Source organism: Anolis carolinensis, chromosome 5, assembly GCF_035594765.1.
Source record: "Anolis carolinensis isolate JA03-04 chromosome 5, rAnoCar3.1.pri, whole genome shotgun sequence".
NCBI classification, from domain to species: Eukaryota; Metazoa; Chordata; class Lepidosauria; order Squamata; family Dactyloidae; genus Anolis; species Anolis carolinensis.
Window position 1 is genome coordinate 82605384 of NC_085845.1, and position 27792 is coordinate 82633175.

General features: G+C 41.3%; 1 protein-coding gene and 1 long non-coding RNA gene across 3 annotated transcripts in view; one reads left to right on the plus strand and one right to left on the minus strand.

The window, feature by feature from the left end:
- The window catches only part of lrrk2 (leucine rich repeat kinase 2), a 123508-nt gene that overhangs the window by 41859 nt on the left and 53857 nt on the right, over positions 1-27792 (plus strand). For both annotated transcript variants that reach the window (XM_062981694.1, XM_008111593.3), the window contains exons 14-25: positions 3675-3799; positions 5855-5999; positions 6821-6960; positions 7582-7710; positions 7836-8006; positions 9966-10224; positions 12529-12717; positions 18720-18838; positions 20838-20907; positions 22499-22719; positions 23312-23562; positions 26356-26504. In XM_062981694.1, the coding sequence (XP_062837764.1) occupies positions 3675-3799; positions 5855-5999; positions 6821-6960; positions 7582-7710; positions 7836-8006; positions 9966-10224; positions 12529-12717; positions 18720-18838; positions 20838-20907; positions 22499-22719; positions 23312-23562; positions 26356-26504 (1968 nt within the window). The remainder of the gene's footprint in view (positions 1-3674; positions 3800-5854; positions 6000-6820; positions 6961-7581; positions 7711-7835; positions 8007-9965; positions 10225-12528; positions 12718-18719; positions 18839-20837; positions 20908-22498; positions 22720-23311; positions 23563-26355; positions 26505-27792) is intronic.
- On the minus strand, positions 3753-6847 carry LOC134299300 (uncharacterized). Its single transcript, XR_010006485.1, has 3 exons — positions 6762-6847; positions 5016-6124; positions 3753-3839 (listed from the first exon to the last, which is right to left on the minus strand). It is a non-coding gene; the product is annotated as an uncharacterized LOC134299300 (long non-coding RNA).

The following is a 27792-nucleotide window of genomic DNA, read 5'->3' on the forward strand; positions in this document are numbered from 1 at the left end:
CAGGAAGCTTTCGAAGCCCTTAAAAAGCGTTTTACTGAGGAGCCTGTCCTACAGCACCCTGATATGTCTAAAGCCTTTGTATTACATTGCGATGCGTCAGACCGGGCATATGGGGCAGTTCTGCTGCAGAAAGACGAGGGGGGGAACCTGAAGCCATGTGGCTATCTGTCAAAAAAGTTTAGCGATACAGAAAAAAACTGGCCAATTTGGGAGAGAGAAGCCTTAGCTATTCTAAAAGCACTAGAGTGCTGGAGACACTTTCTGGAAGGAAGTGGAACACCGTTTGAGGTGTGGACTGATCATAGAAATTTACAGTATCTAAGATCCCCTCGTAAACTATCGGCGAAGCAAATTAGATGGGCCCAATATTTCAGCCGTTTTGATTTCAGACTCAGATTCTTCCAGGGGAAACATAACATACTCGCTGACGCTCTCTCTCGGATGCCTCAGCACGGGGGAGGAATTCAGGAATCTGAAGGGAGCCTGTTCCTAGATAAGCAGTGGGGCCTGGCAGTACTAACTCGAGCACAAGCGGCCAAAGAAAACAAACGTACTGCCATTTCCACGGGGGGAGGAGAAATATGGGAGGAAGAGTTGAAACGAGCGTATGGAATGGACAAATGGTTACAAACTAACAAAGAAAAGGGAGAATTGTGTGGGGATTTGGTGTTTGTAAATAAGAAATTGTATATCCCTGAATGTTTAAGACGAGAAATGTTAAGGAAGTACCATGATAACAAAGGTGCGGGTCATCTAGGCCCCACCAGGACTATTAAACTGTTGGCCAAACAATGCTGGTGGCCCGGAATGAGGAAAGACGCCAGGGGGTACGTCACGCAGTGTGAATTATGTGCAGAGGGAAAAACACCACCGGGGAAGCCCCAGGGGCTATTGCAGAAGGTGGTGGAGCCCATGAGGCCATGGGAATGCGTGGCCATGGATTTTGTAGGCGAACTACCCCCCAGCAGAGGCCACAGATACATTTGGACAATATTGGACCTATTCTCCAAACAGGCACACTTTGTGGCCCTGCCAAAACTCCCTTCAGCTGAAAAACTTGCTGATTTGTATGTGAAGCATGTATATCGCCTACATGGGTGTCCCGACAAAATAATTAGCGACCGGGGAGTCCAATTTACTGCAAAATTTTGGGGAAAATTCTTACAGCTGTTAGGAGCAGAAAGGAACCTGAGCTCGGCCTTTCATCCCGCGACCAACGGGGGGGTCGAACGTACCCAACAGACACTGTGCCAATTCTTAAGGATGTACACCAATTATAGACAGGATGATTGGGCGGACCTTCTTCCGTTTGCTGAGATGGCTTTTAACGGGGCCGTACATTCGGCCACAGGTCGTGCCCCATTCGAAATAGTATACGGACAGGAGGTGGCACCTTTCCCCAGGCTACCCGAGTGGAAGGAAGGGGAGGGCCAGACCGACGAGGAATGGCCGGCCAAAATCAAGCAAGGGTGGCAAACCGTGGTGGAGGCATTGCGGGAAACACAAAAGAAGTACAAGCTCTTTGCAGATCGTAGGCGCCGAGAGGGGGACAAATTGGGCGAAGGAGATCTGGTTTGGCTGAGCACAAAAAACCTAAAATTGGGATTCCCATCCAAGAAATTGGCTCCACGCTATATAGGACCATTCAGGGTAGCAAAAAGAATAAACGAAGTGACCTATGAACTGAGGCTACCCAAGGACCTAGGAAAGGTACACCCGGTATTCCATTGCAGCCTGTTAAAAAAGTATAAAGGAACTCTGGACGGCGGAGAACAATAGTTGTGTTTAATCTTTTCCTTCCAGGATGAAGGGGAGGAGGACGCCATGTCAGAACCCTGCTACTAGAGCCTGGATGTGGCTCTGAGTTTCAGGGTCACTGACATTGATAAGACACCTGCGGCTCAGGACTTGGAGAAGAAACGGCTGCTGGACTTGGCGGGGAATTTGCGCGGGGTTTTACTGAGCGGGAAGAGACTGTTCAAATGAGGGGGAGGGTATATAAAGGAGGGTTGGTCGTAGTATCCCATTCTTGGCTTTTCTGATGTTCATGTTTCCTACAGTAAAAGTTTCTGGTGATATCACAGAGAGTCTTGTGTGTTCATTCAGGAGCGGCTGTGGTGAGCTGACAGCTTCTCATTGTAGTGAAGCAAATTAAAAAAAAGTGACATAGAATTCCAGCATTTTTGTATTGTGTGAAATAATTTCTAACACATTTTCAGGAGAGATCAGATTTCATATTGTTCCTCTGTAGGATCTTCTGATTGAGGATTTGTTTGAATGCAAAGCACATTCCTAATATGTAGTATCTCGTTACATTGAATCATATCAAAGAAAACAGACAAGCCCAGACCAGTACAGATTAATCAGTGAATGCAAATTTATTTATAATATGTTGTTATATCCCCTTTAGCTTAAAGCGCTAAAAATGAACATACCCCAGGAAACCTTGTAATTACTAAACCACACATTCAGCAGCTGTGCAACCATCCTTTCAGATTATTGTATCCAACCAATAATCAGTGCATTACATGATGCTTGATCTTATGTATATTTATTTAAAAATAAGACCAGTTTATTTATTGGGATGAAAAACACAGTGGGATATTATGTGTAAACATGATTATAATCAGGGTGTTCAGAGTTTTTTTTATACCAAATGCATAAATTACCATTATCCAGGATACAAATATGCTGTTTACACAGCATGAAAACAAACACATAGTACCCATGATAATTTATCTTCTCCATTAACTTATTTAGTATGTATTTTTAGCACAGCATCCTTTCTCATAACTGGATTATGGGAGTTCTATAAATACCCTATTTTGATAGTCTGATCTAAATATAGTCTGCATTCTTTATAACATGTAATAGCTAGTGTTTTTAATATGTGTATTTAATAGTGATTGCTGTATATACTAGGCATGTGTGATCGATAAAAAAAGTTTCAAAAGTCATTATAAAATTAGGGGGCGCTGGCGTTTTGTTTCTAAAGTGTTTCTAAAGTATAGTTAGCAAAACTTTTGTTACTATAATGTGAGTACCGAAATTTCGCTACATTTTTGTTATAATTGCGCAAGTGGGGAAACTTCAGAGGCTCCTTTCCCCCTGATTTTTACAGCTATTGGGGTGAAACTTGCTACACATATAACACATTTATCATTGTGACCCCATCAAATTTCAGAACATTTCACTTATCCACGGATTTTCGGGGAATTTTCAAAGTTTTTATAAACAACATTAAAAAACTACAAGAGCTATCGTCTTGCATTTTCTATACAATGACACAAGATAACGGGATCATTCCTTTCAAATATTCATACATATACTGATTTTGGGGAATTTTGACAGAAACATTTTTAAAAAGCCACAACAGTTATCTCATTGAATGTCTCTCATAATAACCAATAAAACTTCCTAGCACAGAGTTTTACTTACTAGAAGAATCAGATTTTTTCATCCTTGTAAGGTAAAATGTGAAGCTTTTGCTTATGTTGCATGTCTAAGGCATTGTCAGATTTTGCACTCCCATGTTACTTGAAGAGAACTTACAAGTGTAAAATATTGAAGAAACATCCTGTCTTTGGGTTTGTAGGCTGATATGACTTTGAATGATCTGAATCACAATTTTTCCTTTTCTAAGAAGAACATTTCTTTTTCTCCACATGGTACAGGGTCATTGAAAAAAATAAAGAACAGTTCTTTGGGAGATGCTGATTTTGCACTGACATTGAAAGTGATTAAAAACCAGTGTTTGTTAGAAGGGACTCACGCATTGGTCCTCGATGCTCTCAACACGGTACAGTTCATTATTTTTCTTCTCATGGCAAGTTTTCCTTCTGCAAAAAAAGTTTCTTGGGTAATTTTGTGACAGAGTTTGAGATGACTATTTGTACTTAGATGTTTATATACCATATATACTTGAGTATAAGCTGACCCGAATATAAGCCGAGGCACCTAATTTTACCACAACAATTGGGAAAACTTATTGACTCGAGTATAAGATGAGGGTGAGAAATGCAACAGCTACGGGTCAATTTCAAAAATAAAAATAGATATTAATAAAATTGCATTATTTGAGACATCAGTAGGTTAAATGTTTTTGAATATTTATATAAAACTGTAATTTAAGATAATAATAAGACTTTAATAAGATAAGACTGTCCAATTTTGAATACCTATATACTCAAATATGAGTCGACTTGAATAGAAGCCGGCCAGGACCCTCACTCGAGTGAGTATAAGCCGAGGGGAGATTTTTCAGCCTTAAAAAGGGCTGAAAAACTAGGCTTATTCTCGAGTATATACAGTATATATTTATGTGAAGTGTTTTAGAGTGTTTAATACTGGTCAGCTCATTTACTTAATCCAAGTTCACATAGTAATTTTTCCTGCAGTACAAGTAAGCCACATCAGAACTTTGAACAAAACTGTGAATTGGGCTGTAATTAATACTACTAGAGTACATTTCATGATTTTTTAAAAAATATTTGAAACAAATGCTGATGTGGCTCCAGAAGTTAATCAATGTCTGGCTTGACAGCAGTAAGTGTGAAAAAGATCTTGGAGTCCTTGTGGAAAACAAGTTAAATATGAGCCAACAATGTGATGCGGCAGCTAAAAAAGATAATGGGATTTTGGCCTGTACAAATAGAAGTATAGTGTCTAGATCCAGGGAAGTCATGCTACCCCTCTATTCTGCCTTGGTCAGGCCACACCTGGAATACTATGTCCAATTTTGGGCACCGCAATTCAAGAGAAATGTTAACAAGCTGGAATGTATCCAGAGGAAGGTGACTAAAATGATCAAGGGTCTGGAGAACAAGCCCTATGAGGAGCGGCTTAAAGAGCTGGGCATGTTTAGCCTGCAGAAGAGAAGGCTGAGAGGAGACATGATGGCCGTGTATAAATATGTGAGGGAAGGTCATAGGGAGGAGGGAGCAAGCTTGTTTTCTGCTGCCCTGGAGACTTGGATGCAGAACAATGGCTTCAAACTTCAGGAAAGGAGATTTTACCTGAACCTCAGGAAGAACTTCTTAACTGTGAGAGCTGTTCAGCAGTGGAACTCTCTGCTACAGAGTGTGGTGGAGGCTCCTTCTTTGATGGCCATCTGTCGGGGATGCTTTGAATGCAGTTTTCCTGCTTCTTGGCAGGGGTTGGACTAGATGGCCGACGAGGTTTCTTCCAGCTCTGTGATTCTGTGAGTGTACAGCTGGAGGATAGCATAGTAACATTAGTGTATTTAGAAGATAAAATGCTAGAAAAACACAATTCTTTTCTCATCTTTGATCAGTTGCTGCAACTTATGTGAAGAAAAGGTCAATGCTTTTACATTTTAAAATTTGTTTTGTGTCTGTGAACTACACAGTAAAAATTAATAATAATCATTGACATCACTGGTCACTGGAAGCTCAAAATGATAATCAATCATTTCAAGGCCTACTTGGTGTGATCCCCAACTTTGGCTTCTTCCACATAGCTGTATAAAATTCACATTGAACTGGATTATATGGCAGTGTGGACTCAGATAATCCAGTTCAAAGACAATATTGTGGACTATCTGCCTTGATATTCTGGGTTATATGGCTGTGTGGAAGGGCCCTTTGTTTGTTTTAATACATTTCTATCCTCTAGTCTACTCAAAGCAGTTAAATTGTAAGACATACAACTCTACATCAGTTTAACTTTCATAGAACCATGACATTAATTGAACCAACTCAACAATATTCAAATTGCTGATTACTTAAATACTGCAGTAATGTTTTTTTATGTTTGCAAAAAATGAACAAAAATATATTTAACTCTTTATTTCAGTTCTTTAGTGTGCCCGTGTTTATTTTCTCTTTATTTCTAGTTCATTGGCCATCCCGGAATTCAGAAGTGTGGATTTCAGATACTTTCATCTGTGGTAGAGTGTTCAGGAGCCTTAGAAATGTTGTCTCAGCAAGGGATGACAGACACTGTACTTCATACGCTACAGATGTATCCTGATGATCAAGGTACGAAGTCATTTATTAAACTTAAAAGGAGCTTACATGTAGTCCAACGGAAACTTTTTAGCTCAGGGCTTTTAGAAACAAAAGCATTTCTGAGAGAATACTTATCCATTCTTGTTTGAAGGGCCCTGGAAGGAAGCAAAAGCCTATAGTCATGAAACAAGCAAAAGCTCCCAAAGCACAGTTCTGGAGTAATATTTTATGTGCTAAAATACGTATAAAATAACAGAATTTTATTTGTACACTTTCGTATGGAAGGAAAACACAACAAGGAGGTCATTAATGTTAATAGTTATTAATGTGAATGTTTTCTTGTAAATGTATTTCTGCATACTGTTGTTAATAGAATGGTATGATGTCCTGTTTTCCCAGAAGTTGCACTAAAACTGGAAAGGCTGAGGCCCCTTCTACACTGTCCTATAATTCAGATGATCAAAGCAGATAATCCACATTATCTGCTTTGAACTGGATTATATGAGTCTACACTGCCATATAATCCAGCTCAAAGCAGATAATTTGGATTTTATTGACCGTGTAGAAGGGGCCTATTGCCCTTTCTAGTGTTGTTTCTTTTCACTCTGGAGTACTATTTTGCGATTATTGTCTTTAACATTGCATTGTTAAGTTTTAGTTCATTCTTTTTGTGAGCTATTTTGAGTCTTACTTGGAGGGGAGTGGCATATAAATTAAATAAAATGAAAAATAAATAACAGAACAACACATAAACACAGCAGTGGTGTTAGGAGCAAATATGAAAGTCCATACCTCTCAATTAATATTCCTGCCTTCTTCCTCTCTCCTTCTTTTTTCCTTTTTCTTCCTAGAAATACAGTGCTTAGGTTTAGGGCTTCTGGGATCCTTGATTACGAAAAAAACCTTGTGTATTGCAACAATACACGTACTGGCTGTAATCTTGGTTTCGACTTTACGACGCTTTAAGGATGCTGTGGAAATACAGGCCCAAGTATGTGTCATATCTGGTTAAAAACAGTTTGGGTGAGGGGGGATTCTTTGGGAATTCTAGTCTTCTCCTGTTAGGCACAGGTTCCGTTGTTACATTTATTTCAAAATTATTTTAAATTGAGAAATGCATTTGAGTATATTCATATGATATTGAGAATATAATCTGGCCTGCATTACTTCTATCTCATACTTTGGTCTTGTTGTTTAGGCATTGCTCAGTATGCTTTCTTTAACTAGGGTAACTTCGGAAAACTTCTGGTAACTTCTTGAAGACTAAGTTTGGGTACTGTTGTTAGTGTTTTTGGTTGTTTTATTGAAAAGCATAATGTACATTTAATGATGCTATATAAATGATGATGATAATGTATCCTAATGCTGCAAATTGTGGGATTTCTATGTTGGGAGGTAACAGCTTCTTTGAGATTCAGTGTCAAAGTAAATGCCTAAAGGTTGCAGTTAGCCTTGCACTCTACAGCAAGCCTTACTGGTTCCAAAGAAACATCCTGGTAACAAAAGTTTACAGTATAACTGAGGCTTTGGTCTTATACATACTCGCAAGTCCTACAAAACTTCAGGAAGCTTTCCTAGGCATGTTATCATTCTGGTGTCCTTTTATCTATAGGGATTTCAAACAATTACGACAATACTCGATCTGTCACCTTGTTTTGCGAAGCTGTTAATACAGGAGTCATTTGATACAGCCATTTTTTATCAGATGTCCATGTGTTTTACTGAACAAAGAGACCAGCAGGTATCTCTTACCTTTCCATCTTCTCTCATTCGCTAGCCATCTCCATGCCCCTTCTCCTTCACATTTAAAGTGATATGTTCTGAAAGGGACTTGTCCAATTTCAAATTACTGTCTATTCAATGTAGTTTCAGAGTCTTTGTTGTAAATGCTTTGCCAAAATGGCTGAGAACGATGATTTAAAAAACCTGATGTTGGAGAAAGCTTGTGCCGAATATAATAGCATTATGGTGGAATGTTTGCTGTTGCTTGGAGCCGATGTGAATAAGAAGACAAAAGCAAACTCTTTAATTTATCAGGTATGTGTGTTTAATTGTGATTTGTTGTACTAGTTTCAAAGAAGTATTTTTGGATTCTTGTGTTACATAATTGTTCTGTCCCCCCGAGCTAATTTTTGAAGGTGCTCTAATCTCGCCAGGGACAGAGCTGGATTTACAAAGGTGAAAAGTTAACAAGCAATCTATATATATAAAAGGGTAATGAAATTTTGGGCTAGGACAAAACAACAAAACTGCACATCCCAGAAACACTAAACTTGGTAGCACAACCCCTCATCCATGCCTCTACGTTCATACAACAAAAAGAAAAGAAAAATAAAGTCCTAATTAGAGGGAGAGGAATAATTGTTTTTATCCAATTGCTGCCAGTTAGAAGGCTAAGCTCCGCCCACTTGGTCTCCTAGCAACCCACTCAGCCCAGGGGACAGGCAGAGTTAGGCCTCACTTAGGCCTCTTCCACACTGCCTATAAAATACAGATTATTTTATTTTAACTGGATTATATGGCAGTGTAGACTCAAGGCCCTTCCACACAGCTATATAACCCATTTATAATGGACTTAATGTCAGGGGAAAAGCTTTACCCTTTACCTTAACTACCACCAATTCCTCAATACATTATTTCCCATACCACCATACTTTGCCACAGCAACACGTGGCCGGGCACAGCTAGTTTATTTAATAGAGTAATAAAAAGTCAAAATTCTAACCTCTCCCAGGACTAACAACTAAAACTAGTAGGAAAAGTGGAGGCTTGACTCAACTGTAATTTTTGCTTGTTCTCTACCTTCCTTCTGTATCTTTTCTTGCCTTGTCTTCCATACACCTGTGGCAGGGTTTCTTCAATTTGCAATACCAAATGCTAACCAACTTCTGGCACCAGTTTCTAACATGCAGCGTATTCAGCTTCCTGACCTCTCTCAGCACCTTCTTCCAAATGGTTGGCTTTAGGGAAGCTGGTAGATCTGGCTGTGAGGCTCTGCCACTGAGGGCGGGGGTATTAAAGGGAAAGAGCTCCTATGGTTCCCTCCCATAAATTATACAATAAAGAACGGAACCCTTTCTAGCTAAGGGAGCCTTAATTAGACAAGATAGTAAAGACAGACACTGTGGGGACATGACAATAATACTGAATGATACCTAGACTTGGGAGGAGTGCAATGACCAACCTCGATAAAATAGTGAAGAGTAGAGACATCACACTGGCAACGAAGGTCCGCATAGTTAAAGCAATGGTCTTCCCCATAGTGACCTATGGATGCAAGAGCTGGACCATAAGGAAGGCTGAGCGAAGGAAGATAGACACTTTTGAAGTGTGGTGTTGGAGGAAAATTCTGAGAGTGCCTTGGACCACAAGAAGATCAAATCAGTCCATCTTCCAGGAAATAATGCCCGACTGCTCACTGGAGGGAAGGATATTAGAGGCAAAGATGAAGTACTTTGGCCACATCATGAGGAGACAGGAAAGCTTGGAAAAGACCATGATGCTGAGGAAAATGGAAGGAAAAAGAAAGAGGGACCAACCAAGGGCAAGATGGATGGATGGCATCCTTGAAGTGACTGGTTTGACCCTGAAGGAGCTGGGGGTGGCCACGGCCGACAGGAAGCTCTGGTGTGGGCTGGTCCATGAGGTCACGAAGAGTCAGAAGCAACTGAATGACTAAACAATAACAAAAACCTAAACTTGACTAAATTAATTGATTATTATTTCCATAATGATGTTAAGTCTACACTTCTGGTAATAATGCTATGGTGGCCTATTCCTTAGACTTTGCATACGGAAGCAAAAAGTATGGAGTTGAACATTTTGAGGTTTCAGGACACACAGATATGTGTCAAATAAGAAATGGTTATCTACAATTTGAGTAAAAATTAATGTAAAAAAACTGTACACAAAGCCAGTAAAACCCATACTTGCATTTTTCAGGTTGTCCCAATTGTGCCATTGCTTTATTCGTCCTTTTTTTTTTTCCTGTAACAGGTTTGTGAGAAAGGAAGCAATGCTAAATTGGTAGAACTGCTGCTCAATAGTGGAGCTCGAGAGCAGGATATTCGGAGTGCTCTGGCAGTCAGCATCAAGAAAGGAGACAGCCAGATCATTAGTTTGCTCCTGAAAAAACTTAGCTTGGATATTGCCAATAGCAGCATATGCCTTGGAGGATTTTGCATTGGCAAAATTGAACCGGCTTGGCTGAGCCCCTTATTTCCGGATAAACGGGCATCCCTTAGGAAACAAACAAGTAAGTGGCTGTAAAGGAGATGTAAATATTAAAGCATTTAATGGTGGCCAAGCTGTATGAAGCTCTTAGCTGGTTCAGAAGTGGCTATTCAACACTGAAGGTTGGGATTATCTTATGTGCTATTGATTTAATGCATGTGTATTCTTCAAGTTCAGAAATACTTGATTGGCTACTTTGCTTCTCCAAAGACAGGATTGGGTGGTTCTGGGTGAAGCCTGGGGAGAAGTCAGTTTAGCTTTTTTAGAATTTTCAGTAACTAAAATTGCCAAAAGCAACTATAAATCAAGTAAATATAGCTGTCTTGAATCCCATCTTGGGGAAGAAGTGGCATATAAAATCAACCAATAAATAAAAGAAATAAAAATGTGGGATGGCCAGACAACATCACTAGAAAACCCACGCTGATACGCTGCAAAGGAGGGAAGCCGTGGGATTTTATCCCATTTCTGGCTGAAAGATGCAAATCTTCACATGTCTGTGTGACCCTGCAATGCTAGACCTGCCAGTCCCAGGCTTGTAAAATTGAAACATCCTGCTTTCAAAATTCTGAGAAAAATGTGTGGTAATTTTTTAATATATGTACAGGAGGACATTGGTTCCATGTTTTTTTCAGGTTAGCTGTTTTGTTAATGTCAATATTCCTGCATGCTTCCACTATTGGTTTGATTGGGAATATCACATGACAGCTTTTTTATCCACAATACAAACAAGCCCTTTGTCTGCACATTCAGATGTCCCCCTCTTTGTTCCCCTCCTCACTTTCATACTTGAATTTTGTGGGGAAATCTTCAGTTATACAATTTCTTATATTTCACTATGTAACAAAGTTTGAAGAAACCTGTTCCTGGTTTGAAAGTGATATTTCCTGTTTAATTGTGCGGTACCTACTTTGAAAGTAGTTGTTATTAGACATGTGTGCAAAATTAGTTCGTACAGTTTCTTCAGTTTCTTTCGTGTCTTCCATTTATTTGGAAGCACGAAACATGAAGCTCCCTCCCCACATGAAACTCAGCTTGACACAAAAGCCTGCTTTCTTGTGGAGCTGAAATTCCGTGCGTGCACTCTTCTTCTCTTTTTCCTCCTCCCTCTCTCCCTCCCTCACACCCACAATGGCCCGCATTCACTCACAGGAGTTGCGGCCGGGCAGCCCCACATCCGGAACTCAGCATCAGGGCAGAAGGAACCACCTCCCCTCCCTCCTTTCCAGGTGTGTGTGTGTGGGTGTGTGACTGTGCCAGCACTCGTCTGCAGGCAGTCACTGAGAGGCCTGCCTGTGACCTGCCACACACACACTCTCTTTCCAGGGAGTGTGTGTGTGTGGCGTGGGGCATGCAGGCATGCCTGGAAAGCTTGTTTGTGCCTTTCAGTGCCTTTCTGCAGCTGAGCACCTACACAGTCACCCACCCATCACACACACACGCCCCACCGTCCACCACACACTCTGAATGGAAAGGAGGGAGGGGCGGTGGTTCCTTCCTGCTTGCTTGAGGTTTTGATGTGGGGCTGCCTGGCCATAACTCCTATGAGTGAGTGTGGGGCATTGCAGGTGCTAGGAGGGAGGGAGGAGGAGGAAGAGAAGAAGTGCAGTGCCTACCAGGCAGCCAAATGCCTCAGGAAAGGGAGTCAGTGGGTGGGAAGCCCCCCCCCCCCCAATTGGATGATTTTTGGGCCCCGAAACAAAACAACTGAAAACAACCCTCCCAATTTCAGGAGGCTTACCGAAAACAAATTGGGCCCCGCAACGAAAGCCGGAAACTAAATGGGACAAGCTTTTACCCAAATGCACGCCACTAGTTGTTATACTCCAGAAACGTTGTTTATGTGGCTGCCATTTTTAACCTTTTGGGCAGACAGAAAAAACAAAGTTTTGACAGTTAAATAAACTTTTTCCATGTTTTTTGATAGAACCAATTAGAAAATGACATTTATAATGCAGGAACAAAAATCATGTTACATAGTGTTATCTGCTATGGAAAATTATAGTTATTAGCTTCAGAACAATCTAGGATATTAAACCACACTTTGAAGATGATATAATAATATCCTGACTTGTTCCAAAGCAGGTAATCATAGATTCCCAGTTTGAATGCACTAGAATACAATGATTAATCATGAGTGGGTCCCTGGTTTATTTTGGTTCTCATTAACGGGCTACATATGTGAGCAAGAGACCTGTTCATGTTTAACTAGTAGATTTAGTAAAAGGTTTAATAAGATGAAACATGGTTGTCTGAACAAAATGGTGGTAAATGTAACATTTCTAGTATTTCTAAAATGTTTTTTAATTGGATTCACGTACATTAGATGCTGGTTCTGCATTGGCCAGAATGGTGCTCAGATACCAAAGGACAAGCAGCTATGATGACCAGTCGAGATCCAGCTCTGATGTAAACACTTCTGAAGATACAATGGAGAAAAATGAAGACTGGGCATTCCTGCCTGATCCTTTAGTGGACAATGTTTTTCGCCTGAGTGATGATATAGATAGCGAAGGTGAGTTTGTTAGTAAAAAGAAAGCATTTACTGTCATTTGAAATATTTCTAACCTGACCTCTTTAGATGTGGCGTTGATATGAGTGTTGAGTGTTGAGCAAGGCTAGATCTACACTGTCCTGTATCCCAGGATCTGATCCCAGATTATCTGATTTGAACTGGATTATAGGAGTTTACACTGGGATAAGAAGATAATCTGGGATCAGATCCTGGGATATAGGGCAGTGTTGATCCTCAGTTGGATCTGCCATGTCTGGAAATAATGTGGAACCTAAATGGGAAATGCTTCTGAAAAGCTTTCTGCCAATGTTGTATTTGAAAGATTAATTATATCAAGTTCCTCTCTGCACTGCTGTTCAGATACATTGAATACAGTGGTCATCCTTTTCTATTCTGTTGGATTCTTTTACTGTTGGGGAACCTTAATCTCAAAATATTTGGTTCATAGTATTAGGAAGAAATTCTGTAATGTGACAGGGTCAATTTGTCAGTTGGCAGTTACTGTTGGCAGTACAAATATAGGCCATGTTTTGGCTAAACTATAGTTTTTGTAACTGTGAAAGAGCTATCACAGTTACAGATGTGATCCAGTCCAACTCTCTGCTTCTTGGCAGGGGGTTGGACTGGATGGCCCATGAGGTCTCTTCCAACTCTGTGATTCTATGATTCTATATGTTAAATATATAACACATATTTATATTATAATTTAATAAAATTGTCAAAGAAAAAGACTGGACTTGAGTCAAAATGCGATCCTAAGCAGGAGTTCACCCTGGTATGTATAGACCAGCTTGGCAAAAAGACATGTGATCCTCTTTCTTTCTGTGATTGGCTCAGGCAAGGCTAAGGGGGACCACCCCCCCCTTGCACGTGCGCTGCTATGGCACAACTAAAAGCAGCCCATTTGTGCTGCCACATGATCCGTTTTGGCCAAGTCAGTTCAAGCCCTGTTGCCCATCCCATTTCCGGAGGTTTGGGTTCTGGAACTGCCGGAATTCCCAGATCCCATTTTGAGAAATGCTACCATGTACACTCCTAGCTGAAATAATAAATAACAAACCTGAAAGATTGAGTTCTACCAGTACTTTTTTTCCCCAAAATCTGTCAAGGTCAACTATCCCTTGAGCTTCTTGGAAGAAAGCGGCAAACCTTTGTACCTTCTCTTTCCAAGAGTCCCAAGTCAATGGATTCATTTCAATTTGTGCAACCCAAGGACGTTGACAAGATTCTTGGAGAGGCGAGGGCGACCACATGCATCCTGGACTCCTGCCTATCCTGGTTGATAAAGGAAGCCAGAGGGGGTTTGGCAGAGTGGATAAAGTAGTGGTTAATGCCTCCCTTCAGGGAAGGTGAAATTCCAACGAGCTTAAAACCGCTGTTGAAAAAACCATCACTGGACCCCACTCATTTGACCAACTTTTGTCCAGTTTCCAACCTCCCCATTCTGGGCAACGTCTTGGAATGTGTGGTTGTCTCGCAGCTCCAGGGGTTCTTGGATGAAACTGCCTATCTGGATTTGTTACAATCTGGTTTCAGACCTAGTCTTGGAACTGAGACAGCCTTGGTCGCCTTAGTGGATGATCTCCACAGAAAGCTTGACAAGAGGAGTGTGTCCCTGTTGGTTCTCCTGGATCTCTCAATGGCCTTCGATACTGTAGACTATGGTATCCTTCTGAGTTGCCGCGCTAGGATGGGTATTGGAGGTACTGTTTTGCAGTGGCTCCAGTTCTTCCTGGAGGATCGTACCCAGAAGGTGTTGTTGGGGGACTCCTGTTCAGTCCCACAGCCATTGTTTTGTGGTGTCCCGCAGGGTTCAGTATTGTCCCCCATGTTGTTTAACATCTGCAGGAAGCCGCTGGGTGAAATCATCCAGAGTTTTGGAGTCTGATGTCATCTGTACACAGATGATATCCAACTCTACTCCTGGAGCAGAATTCAAAACGATCTTGACAGACTAGAAGACAGGAGCAGAATTCAAAACGATCTTGACAGACTAGAGAGATGGGCCGAAACTCACAAAATGAAGTTCAACAGGGACAAATGCAAGATACTTCACTTCGGCAGAAAAAATGGAATGCAAAGATACAGAATGGGGGACACCTGGCTTGTCAGCAGTGTGTGCGAAAAAGACCTTGGAGTCCTCGTGGACAACAAGTTAAACATGAACCAACAATGTGATGCGGCAGCTAAAAAAGCCAACGGGATTCTGGCCTGCATAAATAGGGGTATAGCGTCTAGATCCAGGGAAGTCATGCTCCCCCTCTATTCTGCCTTGGTCAGACCACACCTGGAATACTGTGTCCAATTTTGGGCACCACAGTTGAAGGGAGATATTGACAAGCTGGAAAGCGTCCAGAGGAGGGCGACTAAAATGATCAAAGGTCTGGAGAACAAGCCCTATGAGGAGCGGCTTAAAGAGCTGGGCATGTTTAGCCTGCAGAAGAGAAGGCTGAGAGGAGACATGATAGCCATGTACAAATATGTGAGGGGAAGTCATAGGGAGGAGGGAGCAAGCTTGTTTTCTGCTGCCCTGCAGACTAGGACACGGAACAATAGCTTCAAACTACAGGAAAGGAGATTCCACCTGAACATCAGGAAGAACTTCCTCAACTGTGAGGGCTGTTCGACAGTGGAACTCTCTCCCCCGGACTGTGGTGGAAGCTCCTTCTTTGGAGGCTTGTAAGCAGAGGCTGGATGGCCATCTGTCAGGGGTGCTTTGAATGTGATTTCCTGCTTCTTAGCGGGGGGTTGGACTGGATGGCCCATGAGGTCTCTTCCAACTCTACTATTCTATGATTCTATGATTTTCACCAGATGCTAAGAAGGCTGTCCAGGTCGTGAACCCGTGCCTGGCCACTGTGATGGTCTGGATGGGGACGAACAAATTGACATTGAATCCAGACAAGACATAGGTCCTCCTGGTCAGTCGTAAGTGTTGCAGCCTGTGCTGGATGGGGTCACACTCACCTTCAAGGTGCAGGTTCGCAGTTTGGGAATCTCCTGGACTCATCGCTGAGCCTGGAACTTCAGGTTTCGGCTATGGCTAGGGGGGCTTTTGCACAATTAAAACTTGTCTGCCAGTTGCGCCCGTACCTTGGGAAGTCAGACTTGGCCATGGTGGTCCACGCTCTCATTACATCTAGGATAGACTACTGCAACACGTTCTACATGGGGTTGCCTTTGAAAACTGTTTGGAAGCTTCAAATAGTCAAATAAGAGGCAGCCAGGTTAATAACTGGGAGCACACAACTCCCATGTTGCATCAGCTTCATTGGCTGCCAGTTACCTACCAAGCACAATTCAAAGTGCTGGCTTTGGCCTATAAAGCCTTAAACGGCCCCGACCCAATTTACCTGTCCGAACACATCTCCCCCTATGAACCACCGTGGATATTAAGATCTTCTGGGGAGGCCCTGCTCTCGGTCCCACCACCGTCACAGGCGCGATTGGCAAGAGAGATGGCCTTCTCGGTGATTGCCCTTCGGCTATGGAACTCCTGGCGAGATTAGATCAACCCTCTCCCTCCTGTCCTTCAGAAAGATGGTAAAGACCTGGCTGTGGGACCAAGCCTTTGGGGCCATGCAATAATGGCAGCAATAGGAAATTTCACGGCTGACTTTTGATGGTTTTAAATAATGGTCTTAATGTGAAGATAACTGATTTTAGTGTTTATATATATGTATGGTTTATTTAATGTTCTGGCATCGAATGTTTGCCGTATAATATGTTGTGCTCTGCCCTGAGTCACCTTCGGGGTGAGAAGGGCAGAATATAAATGTTTTAAATGAATAAATAATGTCAACAGGTAGTATTTATTACCAACTAGCTTGGGGACCCGGCGGTGCCCGGGTTATTTGAGAAAGGCATTGTTTGGCTGTGTTGTAAGTTTAGTATATATCCAGTGTCAGTTGGGTTGAGTGGGTGCGGGTGAACTACAACTCCCATATGCAGGTACCATCATGCATGGTGCATTGCCCTGGAAACAGTGGCAGAATGTAGAGTAGGCCATGGGGGCTCTGTGTGCCAAGTTTGGTGTTGATCAATCATTGGTGGGGGTCGCAGTGGTGTCTGGAAGTGAGTCAAGATACTGGAAGTCCCATCATGTGTGGTCAAAACTCCTCCAAACCGCGCCAGGATGTAGAGTGGGTGATAGGGGGACTTTGTGGGAAATTTGGTCTTTATCAGTCATTGTTATGGATTGCAGTAGTCCAACAAAGTGAGTGAAGGTATTATAAATCCCATCATCCATGGTGTGTTGGTCCCTAAACTGCAGGAGGAGATAAAGTGAGTGATGGGGGTATGTGTGCCATGTTTGGTGTTTTATCAGTCAGTGGTGTGGATTGTAGTGGTTTCAGTAAGTGAGTGAAGGTACTGCAAGTGCCATCATCCTAGGTATGTCCTCCCCAATCTGGACCAGAACGTAAAGGGGCTCATGGAGGTTGTGTGTGCTAAGTTTGGTCCAGTTTTGTCATTGCTGTGTATCGCAGTGGTCTGTTAAGATTTGAAGCATGTGAAAGTACTGCAAAGCATGTGAAAGTACCATCCCCCCCGAAATGGCACCAGGTTGTAAGGTGCACATGGGGGTTATGTGTGCCAAGTTTGGTCGTGATCCATCATTAGTTAGAATAATAGTGGTCTGTTGGAGAGAAAATGTTTGAAAGTACTGTAAAGCCCATAATGCTTGGTCCATTCTCCCGCAAACTGCTGTAGCATGTAAAGTGTGTCATTTGGGATATGTGTGGCAAGTTTGGTTCAGTTCTGTGATTCGTGGCAGTGGGAGTGGTCTCAAGAAGTTAGTGAAGGTACTGGAAGTCCCATCATCCTTGGTCCATCCTCCCCTAATCTGCCTCAAGATGGAAAGGGGTTCATGGAGGTTCTGTGTTCCAAGTTTGGTCCAGTTCTGTCACTGGTGGGCGACGTAGTGTTCTGTGGGAGACGTAGCATTCGAAAGTACTGCAAATCCCATTATGTGTGGCCCATCATCCCCAAACGGCACCAGGACGTACAATGGGTCATAGGGGTTATGTGTGCCAAGTTTGGTCCATGTCAGTGATTCCTGGCGGTTACAGTGGCCTGTGAAAGTGGCGGCCAATCAGAAAGCTGCCACATACAAACATACAAACATTCACTTTTATTATATTGATAGATAGATATAGATATAGATATAGATAAGCAAGCAATCAATAGGTGGATTTTGAATTGTGGTTCTGCCTAGGGTGCCCACTGTAGGAGGTAGGGAATTAGAAAACAAACATATATAGTATCTTTGTTTACACAGTACACAGAGCACTAATTAGGAATGCATGGGGAAAAATAAACAAGCTAACTAAGCTCATTCTAATACATATCAAAACCAGAGACCTCAAAAAGCAGGACCTGAAGACCAGAATAGTACAGCAAAGGCAAAATACAGTCTTCAGATCAGAGACAAAAACAGAACAAAGAAGTGGTAGAAAAGCCTAACTGTGATTTAGGTGAATCCAGTTAACTAATTAGCAGCCATAAAAGTCTGAATCTTCTACAGTCATCTCTTGCTAATGAGCAGGCCTTTGAAAAGCCTTCCCAAAACAAGAGGAAAAAACAGGCGCTTTGAGAACTTTATACAATCCTTAGTTGCTTTGTGAGCATAATCAGAGCCTCGGCAGTTACAAAAAGTATTTCACAAACCGACACAGAAGAAAAACCCGCTCCCTTCACAGTTGCCAATATAAAATGCATTGTGAACTTGGAATAACGTACCCAAAGAAAGGCACAAAAGTCTTTGGAAGGTCAAGAGGGGGAAGCAAATTGAAAAAGAAACAAAATATGTACTGAGTTAGTAAATTTAAAAAAATCTGTATGTACATAGTTATAAATGTTAAATATCATTGGCTATTTTTGGTTTTATGTTGGTAGCATTTCAAGGACACAGAACACTCTTTGATAACAGGTTTTGGTTTTTTCCTCCTTTCAATGTTATCGAGACTTTCTTTTAATCCTGTTTAATCATCTGTTTGCTACAGGGAGTGAAAGCTCATATCTTGTGAAGAGGAAATCCAACTCTGTGGCAACTGCAGATCTCCACAAGGACATTGCTCTGCAGAAGTATTCCCCTCCTCTTCAAAGGCAGTGGAACTCAATTGTAAGTCAAGGAGTTTGAAATTGGTATGAATGGTATCAGTCTTATGTTTGTATGGCATAGGAGGTATATCTGTAGATATAGCACTTCCTGAGCGATCTCGGTTCACAATGTAATGTTTCAGTAATTTTTTTATTGCTCCTCTAACCCCCCCCCCCCAAAAAAAAAGATTGCTGAGTAATTATGTCTAAACAAATTCATTGGTATTGGTTCTCTTTTGGCTGCCCTACATTCTGCGTCAAACCATCCATACATTGTGGTCTGAGGGTTATTGTATGTAAAAGTTGTTACGCATGGTCTAAGCTTGTTTACAGTTTGTTGAAAGAGCTCTAGGTGGTTTGTCGACTTATTACAGAGATTTTGATGTATGCTCATCAGATAATTACTGTGTAATTTCTCTGTTATAGAACTGCATACTCTGAGCTGTAGCTTTCTTTATTGAGTAAAACCATATGTAATGTAATCCTGCACGTTTACCACTGCCTACTTATAGTTGCCATTGCATCTTTTTCCTACTAAGCTACTGCTGGTCCTTTTGACCATCTTCATAGTGATATGATTCTGCTGTAATACCACATTTGGTGAAATATTTATCTTAGCAGAAGCTACAGTTCATCAAATCTTGCTGATGAGCAGATCTGTGTTTGGATAAGCAGGTCTGTTCCAATTACATTTTTAGTTTTCACATGCCTTTCTAAAACAGCTCTTTTAGGCCCCATTTACACTGTCATATCAAATCCAGATTGTCTGCTATGAACTGGATTATATGGCAGTGTAGACTCATATAATCCAGTTCAAATCAGATAATCTGGATAGTATATGGCTGTTTAGATGGGGCCTTAGGCATACACCTTATATGTTATATATCTAAAAGTCCTTTGAGAACAAGGGACTCTATTGAAATTTAAATGAAAGTGTCAAAACTTATGGAAAGTGAGGCCCCTTCTACACAGTTGAATAAAATCCCACAGTATCTGCTTTGAACTGAAATATATGGCAGTGTGAACTCAGATAACCCAGTTCAAAGCAGATATTGTGGGATTTTCTGCCTTGATATTCTGGATTATATGGCTGTGTGGAAGGACCCTTAATCTACCTCGTAAATGTTGAAACTGAAGGCAAATATTTGAGCAGGAGAGGGCAAAGTGGTGAGGAGGACAGGGGCAGAATTGGAAGAAAATACATCGGGATGGGAAATGAAAAAGGGTAAGAGATTAAACACCTCTGGATTGGGAAAGAGGAGTTTGATGGAGATTGGAGGTAGACTTAAATGTAGGAAGTCAGGAAAAAAATAGTTCAGCCCTGTTCCCTGAGGTTCTCCACAAAGGTGGTTGAGATAGGGCCCTTCTACACTTCCATATAATCCATAATATCAAGGCAGATAATCCACATTATCTGATTTGGATTGTATGAGTCTACACTGCCAAATAATTCAGTTCAAAGCAGATAATCTGGATTTTATACAGCTGTGTAGAACAGGCCATAGTGACACCTTTGCTTTCTAATGGTTTGGTGTACACAAACTTCGTTCCATGCACAAACTTATTTAAAATATTGTTTAAAATTATAAAATTGTACATAAGGTATATATGACATATAAATGAATGTTGTGTTTAGACATGGTCCCATTTCCAAGATTATGTAATACAGGTGTTCCAAACTTTGGGGGGGAAATCTAGAAAACTTCTGGTCCCAAGCATTTTGGATAAGATATACTCAGTCTGTTTATGCAATGGCTCTTCACCCACTGATCTTGGATTGAAACATCTAGCCTATGCATAATGTATGCACATCTGTCCTGAAATGCCCAAATGACCTCTAATCCTACATGCTTACTTTTTCCTGTTGCTGTCTGTTCACTGTTCCAGTTTAATACATGATTAGCAAGTGACAATGTTTCTGCTATCATATGCTTCTGAGACTGCAATGGAAGTATAATGTTTGCAAATCCATTGTAAATCCATTCATATACTCATTTCTGTAATGTTTTGGCATTATCCAGGGAGCTGGATCACAGTATGAACCATTAAGGAATCAGAGAAGAAAAGCGATGTCTTTAGAAGAATCAAATAGTAAGCAAAACTGTACAGAAGGTTTTCAGATTGAAATTCATGATTATATATGTATGCAGTTAAACTCTGTTCACAGTGTAATAAAAATATCCATGAATGTAATTAAAAATCAGTCAAAGTCTCTGATATGAAAATATGCAGAATCAAATGACCATTGAGTTCAGTTTCTTCTGCAAGCCTGAATACACCTGAATCTACACATCCCACACCTGAATATAAATATTCCACATACAAAATGCCTCTAGGTGATTCTCACAGCTGAGCTGTGTTGCTTAATAGGAGAAGCAAGGAATCTGCTCTACAGCAGAACTCTTATGCTAAATACAAGGTATTTGAAAAAGAACTCCCTAGTTTTAATGTAAATTACATTAAAACTTGGGAGTTCTTTTTCAAATACCCTGTATATTATTCAGCTAGATAGCAATACCCTCATGAGCAAAGCTATCTGTAGATCTGCTCATATCTGCTGAGCAATATTATAATAGTGTTATCTTAGGCCATTTAAAACGGCAAAACAGATTAGAAATGTGAGCACAATGTAGCAAGGTTTTGAATTAATTTAGCCCAGTGGTTCCCAACTTTTTTTTGATCAGGCACCACTTTGACCAGGAACCACTCTCCAACATTAGTACCAAAAGAGTTACGAATCAGTTTTTGGTCAACTTTAGATTTGGTTTGTTTTTTTGGGGTGCTGATTCAGAAAATTGCATTGGATAGACCACATCAGTTCTAATTTCTGATACATAACATATGCCATCCAGTAGTCGCCATCTGTTCACCCACAGAAAACCATATTTAATCATCTAGAACTGATGTGGTCTATCCAATGCAATTTTCTGAATCAGCACCCCAAATAGCCCCAGGAATAGGCCTAAAAACAAAGATTCCAAGGCACCCATGCTTTCAGGTGCCACATGGAACGGCTCTGCTCAGGGAGGGAGGGAGGGAGGAGGAGAAGCAGCAGTCAGGAGGCTTATTGTCACGCCATTCCTGGGAGCCTCTCTCCTTCTGACATCCCCGTTGCCTCGGTACTATGAGAGGGTTTTGCAAGACCAGTCACTCTCATTGCAACTGTGTACTAACAGTGAGGCCACAGACCATATTTTAGTTCTTGGGGACCACTAGTGATCCATAGACCACAGGTTGGGAACCACTGATTTAGCCTTACGTTTTCTTTTCACCAAGATTTCTGGGCTTGTCCCCTTCCAATACTGCTACCTGAAATCCTTTCTGGTGAATAAGTTAAGATTTGAGCCTTACTCCATTTACATGCACAAGATGTATCCTGTCACTGGCATATTCTCTGTCTCCCTGGAAAAAAGGTGTAAATTAAAACATACATTGTTTGCGCAAATGTATTTTTGTGTGTACATTTTTATATAAAAATATCATCCTTCCCTCTTGCTCTCACTCAATAATATTGTCAGGATTTTAAAGCAATTTTCCAACCATGTGGTTGTTTGATTGATAGATCAATCAATGTAAAAAATCAATATTTCAGTCAGCTCTTAACCAATAAATGAAATCCATGTAGTACATGCCTTTCCTAAATGAGGTCAAATGTTTCTGCCTTTTACTTATTTTATACTAGAAGCCATATCCAAATTCCAGCCAAAGGTAAAGCGCTCAGACAGTTCCTCTTCATCCATCTCTGACAAGGAATATATAAAGTCACTAGACCTTTCATCTAATGAGCTGGAGAACATCGATGGTCTTAGTCAAAGCTCTGACTTAACAGCTCATCTGGAACATTTGGAGAAATTGGAGCTTCATCAAAATGCCCTTTCAAGCATCCCAGGACAACTGTGTGAGGTGAGTCTACATGAGCAGGGCATTCTAGAGCTCCTCATGTAATTTACCCATAGGGGAAAAAAATCAAAGCCAAGGAATCCCATTGAGAAGCGTCTTTCTACTCTCAAAGAAGGCATGTTGGCATATTTTACCTTACCAGTTTCAAAGATCCTTTTTTAAAAATTACTTTTTAAAACCAAGTGTGACGTGGTAACATTCAGTTTTATTGAAAGCTTGTTTTCTGCTGCTCTGGAGACTAGGACGCAGAACAATGGCTTCAAATTACAAGCAAGGAGATTCCACCTGAACATTAGGAAGAACTTCCTCACTGTGAGAGCTGTTTAGCAGTGGAACTCTCTGCCCCGGACTGTGGTGGAGGCTCCTTCTTTGGAGGCTTTTAAACAGAGGCTAGATGGCCATCTGTTGGGGATGCTTTGAATGCAATTTTCCTGCTTCTTGGCAGGGGGTTGGACTGGATGGACCACGAGGTCTCTTCCAACTCTATGATTCTATTATTCTACTTGAAAATAACTTTTTCTCAAAGACAAAATATAACAGAATGTATATATTTTATCTATTTGCTATACCAAATATATATCTGTTTTTCTTTTAGACATTGAAATGTTTGAGCTATCTAGATCTGCACAGCAATCGGTTTACTACTTTTCCTCCATACCTGTTGAAAATGCCTTGTATAGCACACCTCGATGTTTCACGCAATGACATTGGTCCATCGTTAATTTTGGAGTCAAAGATTGTCTGTCCGACTCTGAAACTACTGAATTTATCCTACAACCAGTTGTCATGCATTCCTGAATGTCTTGCCAATGTTGCAGAAAAACTGGAGCACCTTGTATTAGAAGGGTAAGAAGAGCACCTGGTAGTTTTCATAGTAGTTGCTGCAACACCGAAGGAAATCCAATTCTAAAAGGAGGCTTACAATTACACTTGTCTACAAACCATATTCTGTTTCTCTCTCTTCTGTAGCTTGATCTTCCATTTGCCCTTGGGAAAAAAACACTTATTATTTTCTGTTCTCCAGTATAAATATGACCATGATTTCTCTTGGTAACCCAAATTCCAGTGTTAACACATTACCTTGCATTTACATCATGGACCAACAGATCTAATTATAGCTGCTTAGCTGTGGGTGTTTCTTTTATTGTTGTTGCTAAAGTTTCAAATGTATAGTATAAATACAGAAGTAAGGAAAAGAAAAATAAGAGGATTTATTTCACCCTTCTGGGATTGAGACCACACACCCTCCCACAACATTGGGCTTTCCCTGTGGAGGTGGCTGCATACCCTCCCAAGTTAACCAGAGATGAGTCAATTGCCAAGATTGGAAACATGACAATATTATGGCCCATAATTTTCTCCTAGAGGCAGGCAAAAGCAAACTGGGGCTGGATCTATACTGCCCTATATCCCAGGATTTGATCACAGAATATCTAGTTATTCCAGATTATCTTGCATATAACCCAGGGCCCTTCTACACTGTCCTTAATCCCACAAGAAACTGGGATATTTTAGTCCAGTTCTGGGATTGAATCCCCACACCTTCCCACAACCCTGGGCTTTCCCTGGGGAGGTGGCTACATGCCCTCCCAGTTTAACCAGAGATTGACCCGGCGGAAGAAAAAACCTTACATGAGAGACCTGTCTGCAGCCACAGGCCCCTCTGTAGAGAACACTTGGCACACGAAAATGACAAAACTCTTGACTTGTCATTTTCATGTGTCAGCTCTTTCTGGAGGGGCCTGCGGTTGCAACTGAACCCCTCACATAAGTTTTTTGGGTGGGGTGAGAGGCTGGGAGGGAAGGGGATGGGTCCCGCTTCTACGGGATCCTTGAGCCCAAAGAATTGGGATTGCAGTGAGGATTGACATCTGGGATTGTGAAAGCAGTCCTGGGAGTGAATTACCACAGGGTCCACGCATGGAAATATCTGGACCTTAAGATCTGGATCTTTCCAAGTGACTAATTAATCCAGAATAAACTGGGAAATTCCAGTTTACTCGGGATGAATTCGGATTTACTTGAGGTGTCATTTGGGGTGCTTCCAGACATAAACCCATGCCAAACAACAAGTTAAACATGAGCCAACAATGTGATGCGGCTGCTAAAAAAGCCAATGGGATTCTGGCCTGCATCAATAGGGGAATAGCGTCTAGATCCAGGGAAGTTATGCTCCCCCTCTATTCTGCCTTGGTCAGACCACACCTGGAATACTGTGTCCAATTTTGGGCACCACAGTTGAAGGGAGATGTTGACAAGCTGGAAAGCGTCCAGAGGAGGGCGACTAAAATGATTAAGGGTCTGGAGAACAAGCCCTATGAGGAGCGGCTTAAAGAGCTGGGCATGTTTAGCCTGCAGAAGAGAAGGCTGAGAGGAGACATGATAGCCATGTACAAATACGTGAAGGGAAGTCATAGGGAAGAGGGAGCAAGCTTGTTTTCTGCTGCCCTGCAGACTAGGACACGGAACAATGGCTTCAAACTACAGGAAAGGAGATTCCACCTGAACATCAGGAAGAACTTCCTCACTGTGAGAGCTGTTCGACAGTGGAACTCTCTCCCCGGGGCCGTGGTGGAGGCTCCTTCCTTGGAGGCTTTTAAGCAGAGGCTGGATGGCCATCTGTCGGGGGTGCTTTGAATGCGATTTCCTGCTTCTTAGCAGGGGGTTGGACTAGATGGCCCATGTGGTCTCTTCCAACTCTACTATTCTACGATTCTATGATTCTATGATTCAAAGTGGGTTTTAAAAACCTGCTTCAGCGAGGGTTTAAGATCACCCCCAAAAAACGTACAGCCACCCCAAAGCCCCCCAAAACAACCTGTAAAATAAAAAAATAATTCCAGGCCGCTATTAAGGTACTCATTGCATCCTCCTGTCGATTTTCCTCCTCACACACCCCATCTCCTCGAGCATCATTTTTTCTCACCAGGAAGACACAAGCAGTACCTTAATGGAAGTCGGATAGATTTTTTTTAATTTTAAGGGCTGTTTTTGTTGTTGGCGGAGGGGTTCGGCTCTATCCTGGATCTTTGGGCTCCGGAGCCAAAAAAGGTGCAGGATGGCAAATGGGAACCGACCCCCATGTAGTTCCGGTTGGTCTTGGAACTATGCGGGGGGTGTCCCCCCACAGGCCCAATACTCAAATAGATGCGGGCCTATCGAGAAGGCCCGGATCTAATAGAGTATTTAATTAATTTGTAATATCCAAGGTTATTCTTAATTAATTCGCTTTTACCGGGGGCATCATTTGGATGCCCCCAGTAAAAACCCAGATAGTTCCCGCTTTTGGGGTCTGTCTGGATGGATCCCTGGAGTCTTCAGGTAAACCCAAGACAGGTCCTGTGAAATGGGCCTGTCTGGACAGACATCTAGTTCAAAGCAAATAATCTGGTATCAGATCCTGGGATATATAGGGCAGTGTAGATCCAGCCACAGAATAACTGTTAATTTATGTTAATGTTTTGTACAGAGTAGAGTTTATTGATTCGTTATTTGGTGATGTTTGTGAGGACTGGAAACAAATGACCAAGATATGTTGAGATGTGGGTATGGTGTGTTGGCTTTTAGTCTCCAGCACCTTTTCCATTTTTAACGTAAAATTTATTCTGCTTTCATTTCTTTGGTTTTCTTTTCTCCTAGTAACAAACTTTCAGGCATATTCTCACCTATATGCTTAAAAGAACTGAAAGTTTTAAACATCAGCAAGAACGCAGTATCATTCTTGGTTGAGAATTTTCTGAAGGAATGTTTGAAACTGGAGACGCTAAATGCTGGGATGAATTTACTTGGTGAGTATACAAACTTTTGATCTGGCTCCGTCATGTTTACCTAAACAATAACCAATTCTTCTAGCAAGACACGTTGAATATATTGTTGAAGATTTTCTATTCTTTCCCAATCCCCCAGATTTTGCACCATCTAAGGCCCCTTCTACACTGCAATATAAAATCCAGATTATCTGCTTTGAAATGGATTACATGGCAGTGTAGACACACATAATCCAGTCCAAAGCAGACAATGTGGATAATATAAATATTGTAATAAATAAATGAATAAATAAATAATCTGATTTGTTAATCTGGATTATATGGCAGTGTAAAATGGGCCTAAGGCTCAATAAACATTTTGGTGAATTTGAAACTTCAGCAACCCAGTTCAGTTATTATTCATGGAACTTGTGACTATTTTTGTTTACTATTTGAAGGGATTTGTGGGTACGGGAAACAAATGATGGGAAAGATGCGTTTGGATGTGTATATGATGTATTGGTCGTATTTTCTGCTATAGTGGATATAGCTGAAATAAGTTTCAGCCTGTTTATTTTGTTGCTTTTCTGGATTGTGTGTTTTTGAGATGACACATACCATTTGGGCTTCCTTGTGGCAGAGAAGGAACAGAGAAAGACCATAAATAAAAGAAGCATCACAATCTGAAGGCTGTTATTATTGCTATGGTAGCAGCGTAGGAAGATTAAAATCCCACTTGTATTTTTATAAAGAAAACCCAGAGTTATTGCTAAAGGTTCATTGAGTACCCAGAGGCAATATACAAGGTGTACTTCTAGGTAAATGATGTACTTGAAGCGAACCTAATATTGCTATGTTCCAAAAAGAGAACTGGAGTTAGGAGATAATGACTTAGACTATTTAGGATATAGACACCTTCTCATTTCAAGGAAATCTGTTCAGAGACTCCCATTGCTGTGTACTCTAGGGCCCACTAGGACTGTATCTACTATATAATCCAGTTTCTGAATCCAGATTATCTGCTTTGAACTGGACATATAATCCAGTTCAACACAGATAATCTGGATTCAGAAACTGGATTTTATGGCAGCGTGGATGGGGCCACAGTGTTGCTTGAAAAGTGTGATTTTTTCCCTTTGATAGAAAGACACTAGTGCTTTTGGAGTGAAATGTTAGGAGATATGTGTTGGGGTTTCCTGTCACATATCTGAGGAGCTGTATGACTCTCCTCTTCCTATTTGTGCAATATATATGTGCATGTGTGTGTGTGTCTTTCCGTGTTGTGCAAGTGATACTTCCAATGGGTTTATAGTCAGTGATCACAAATTAT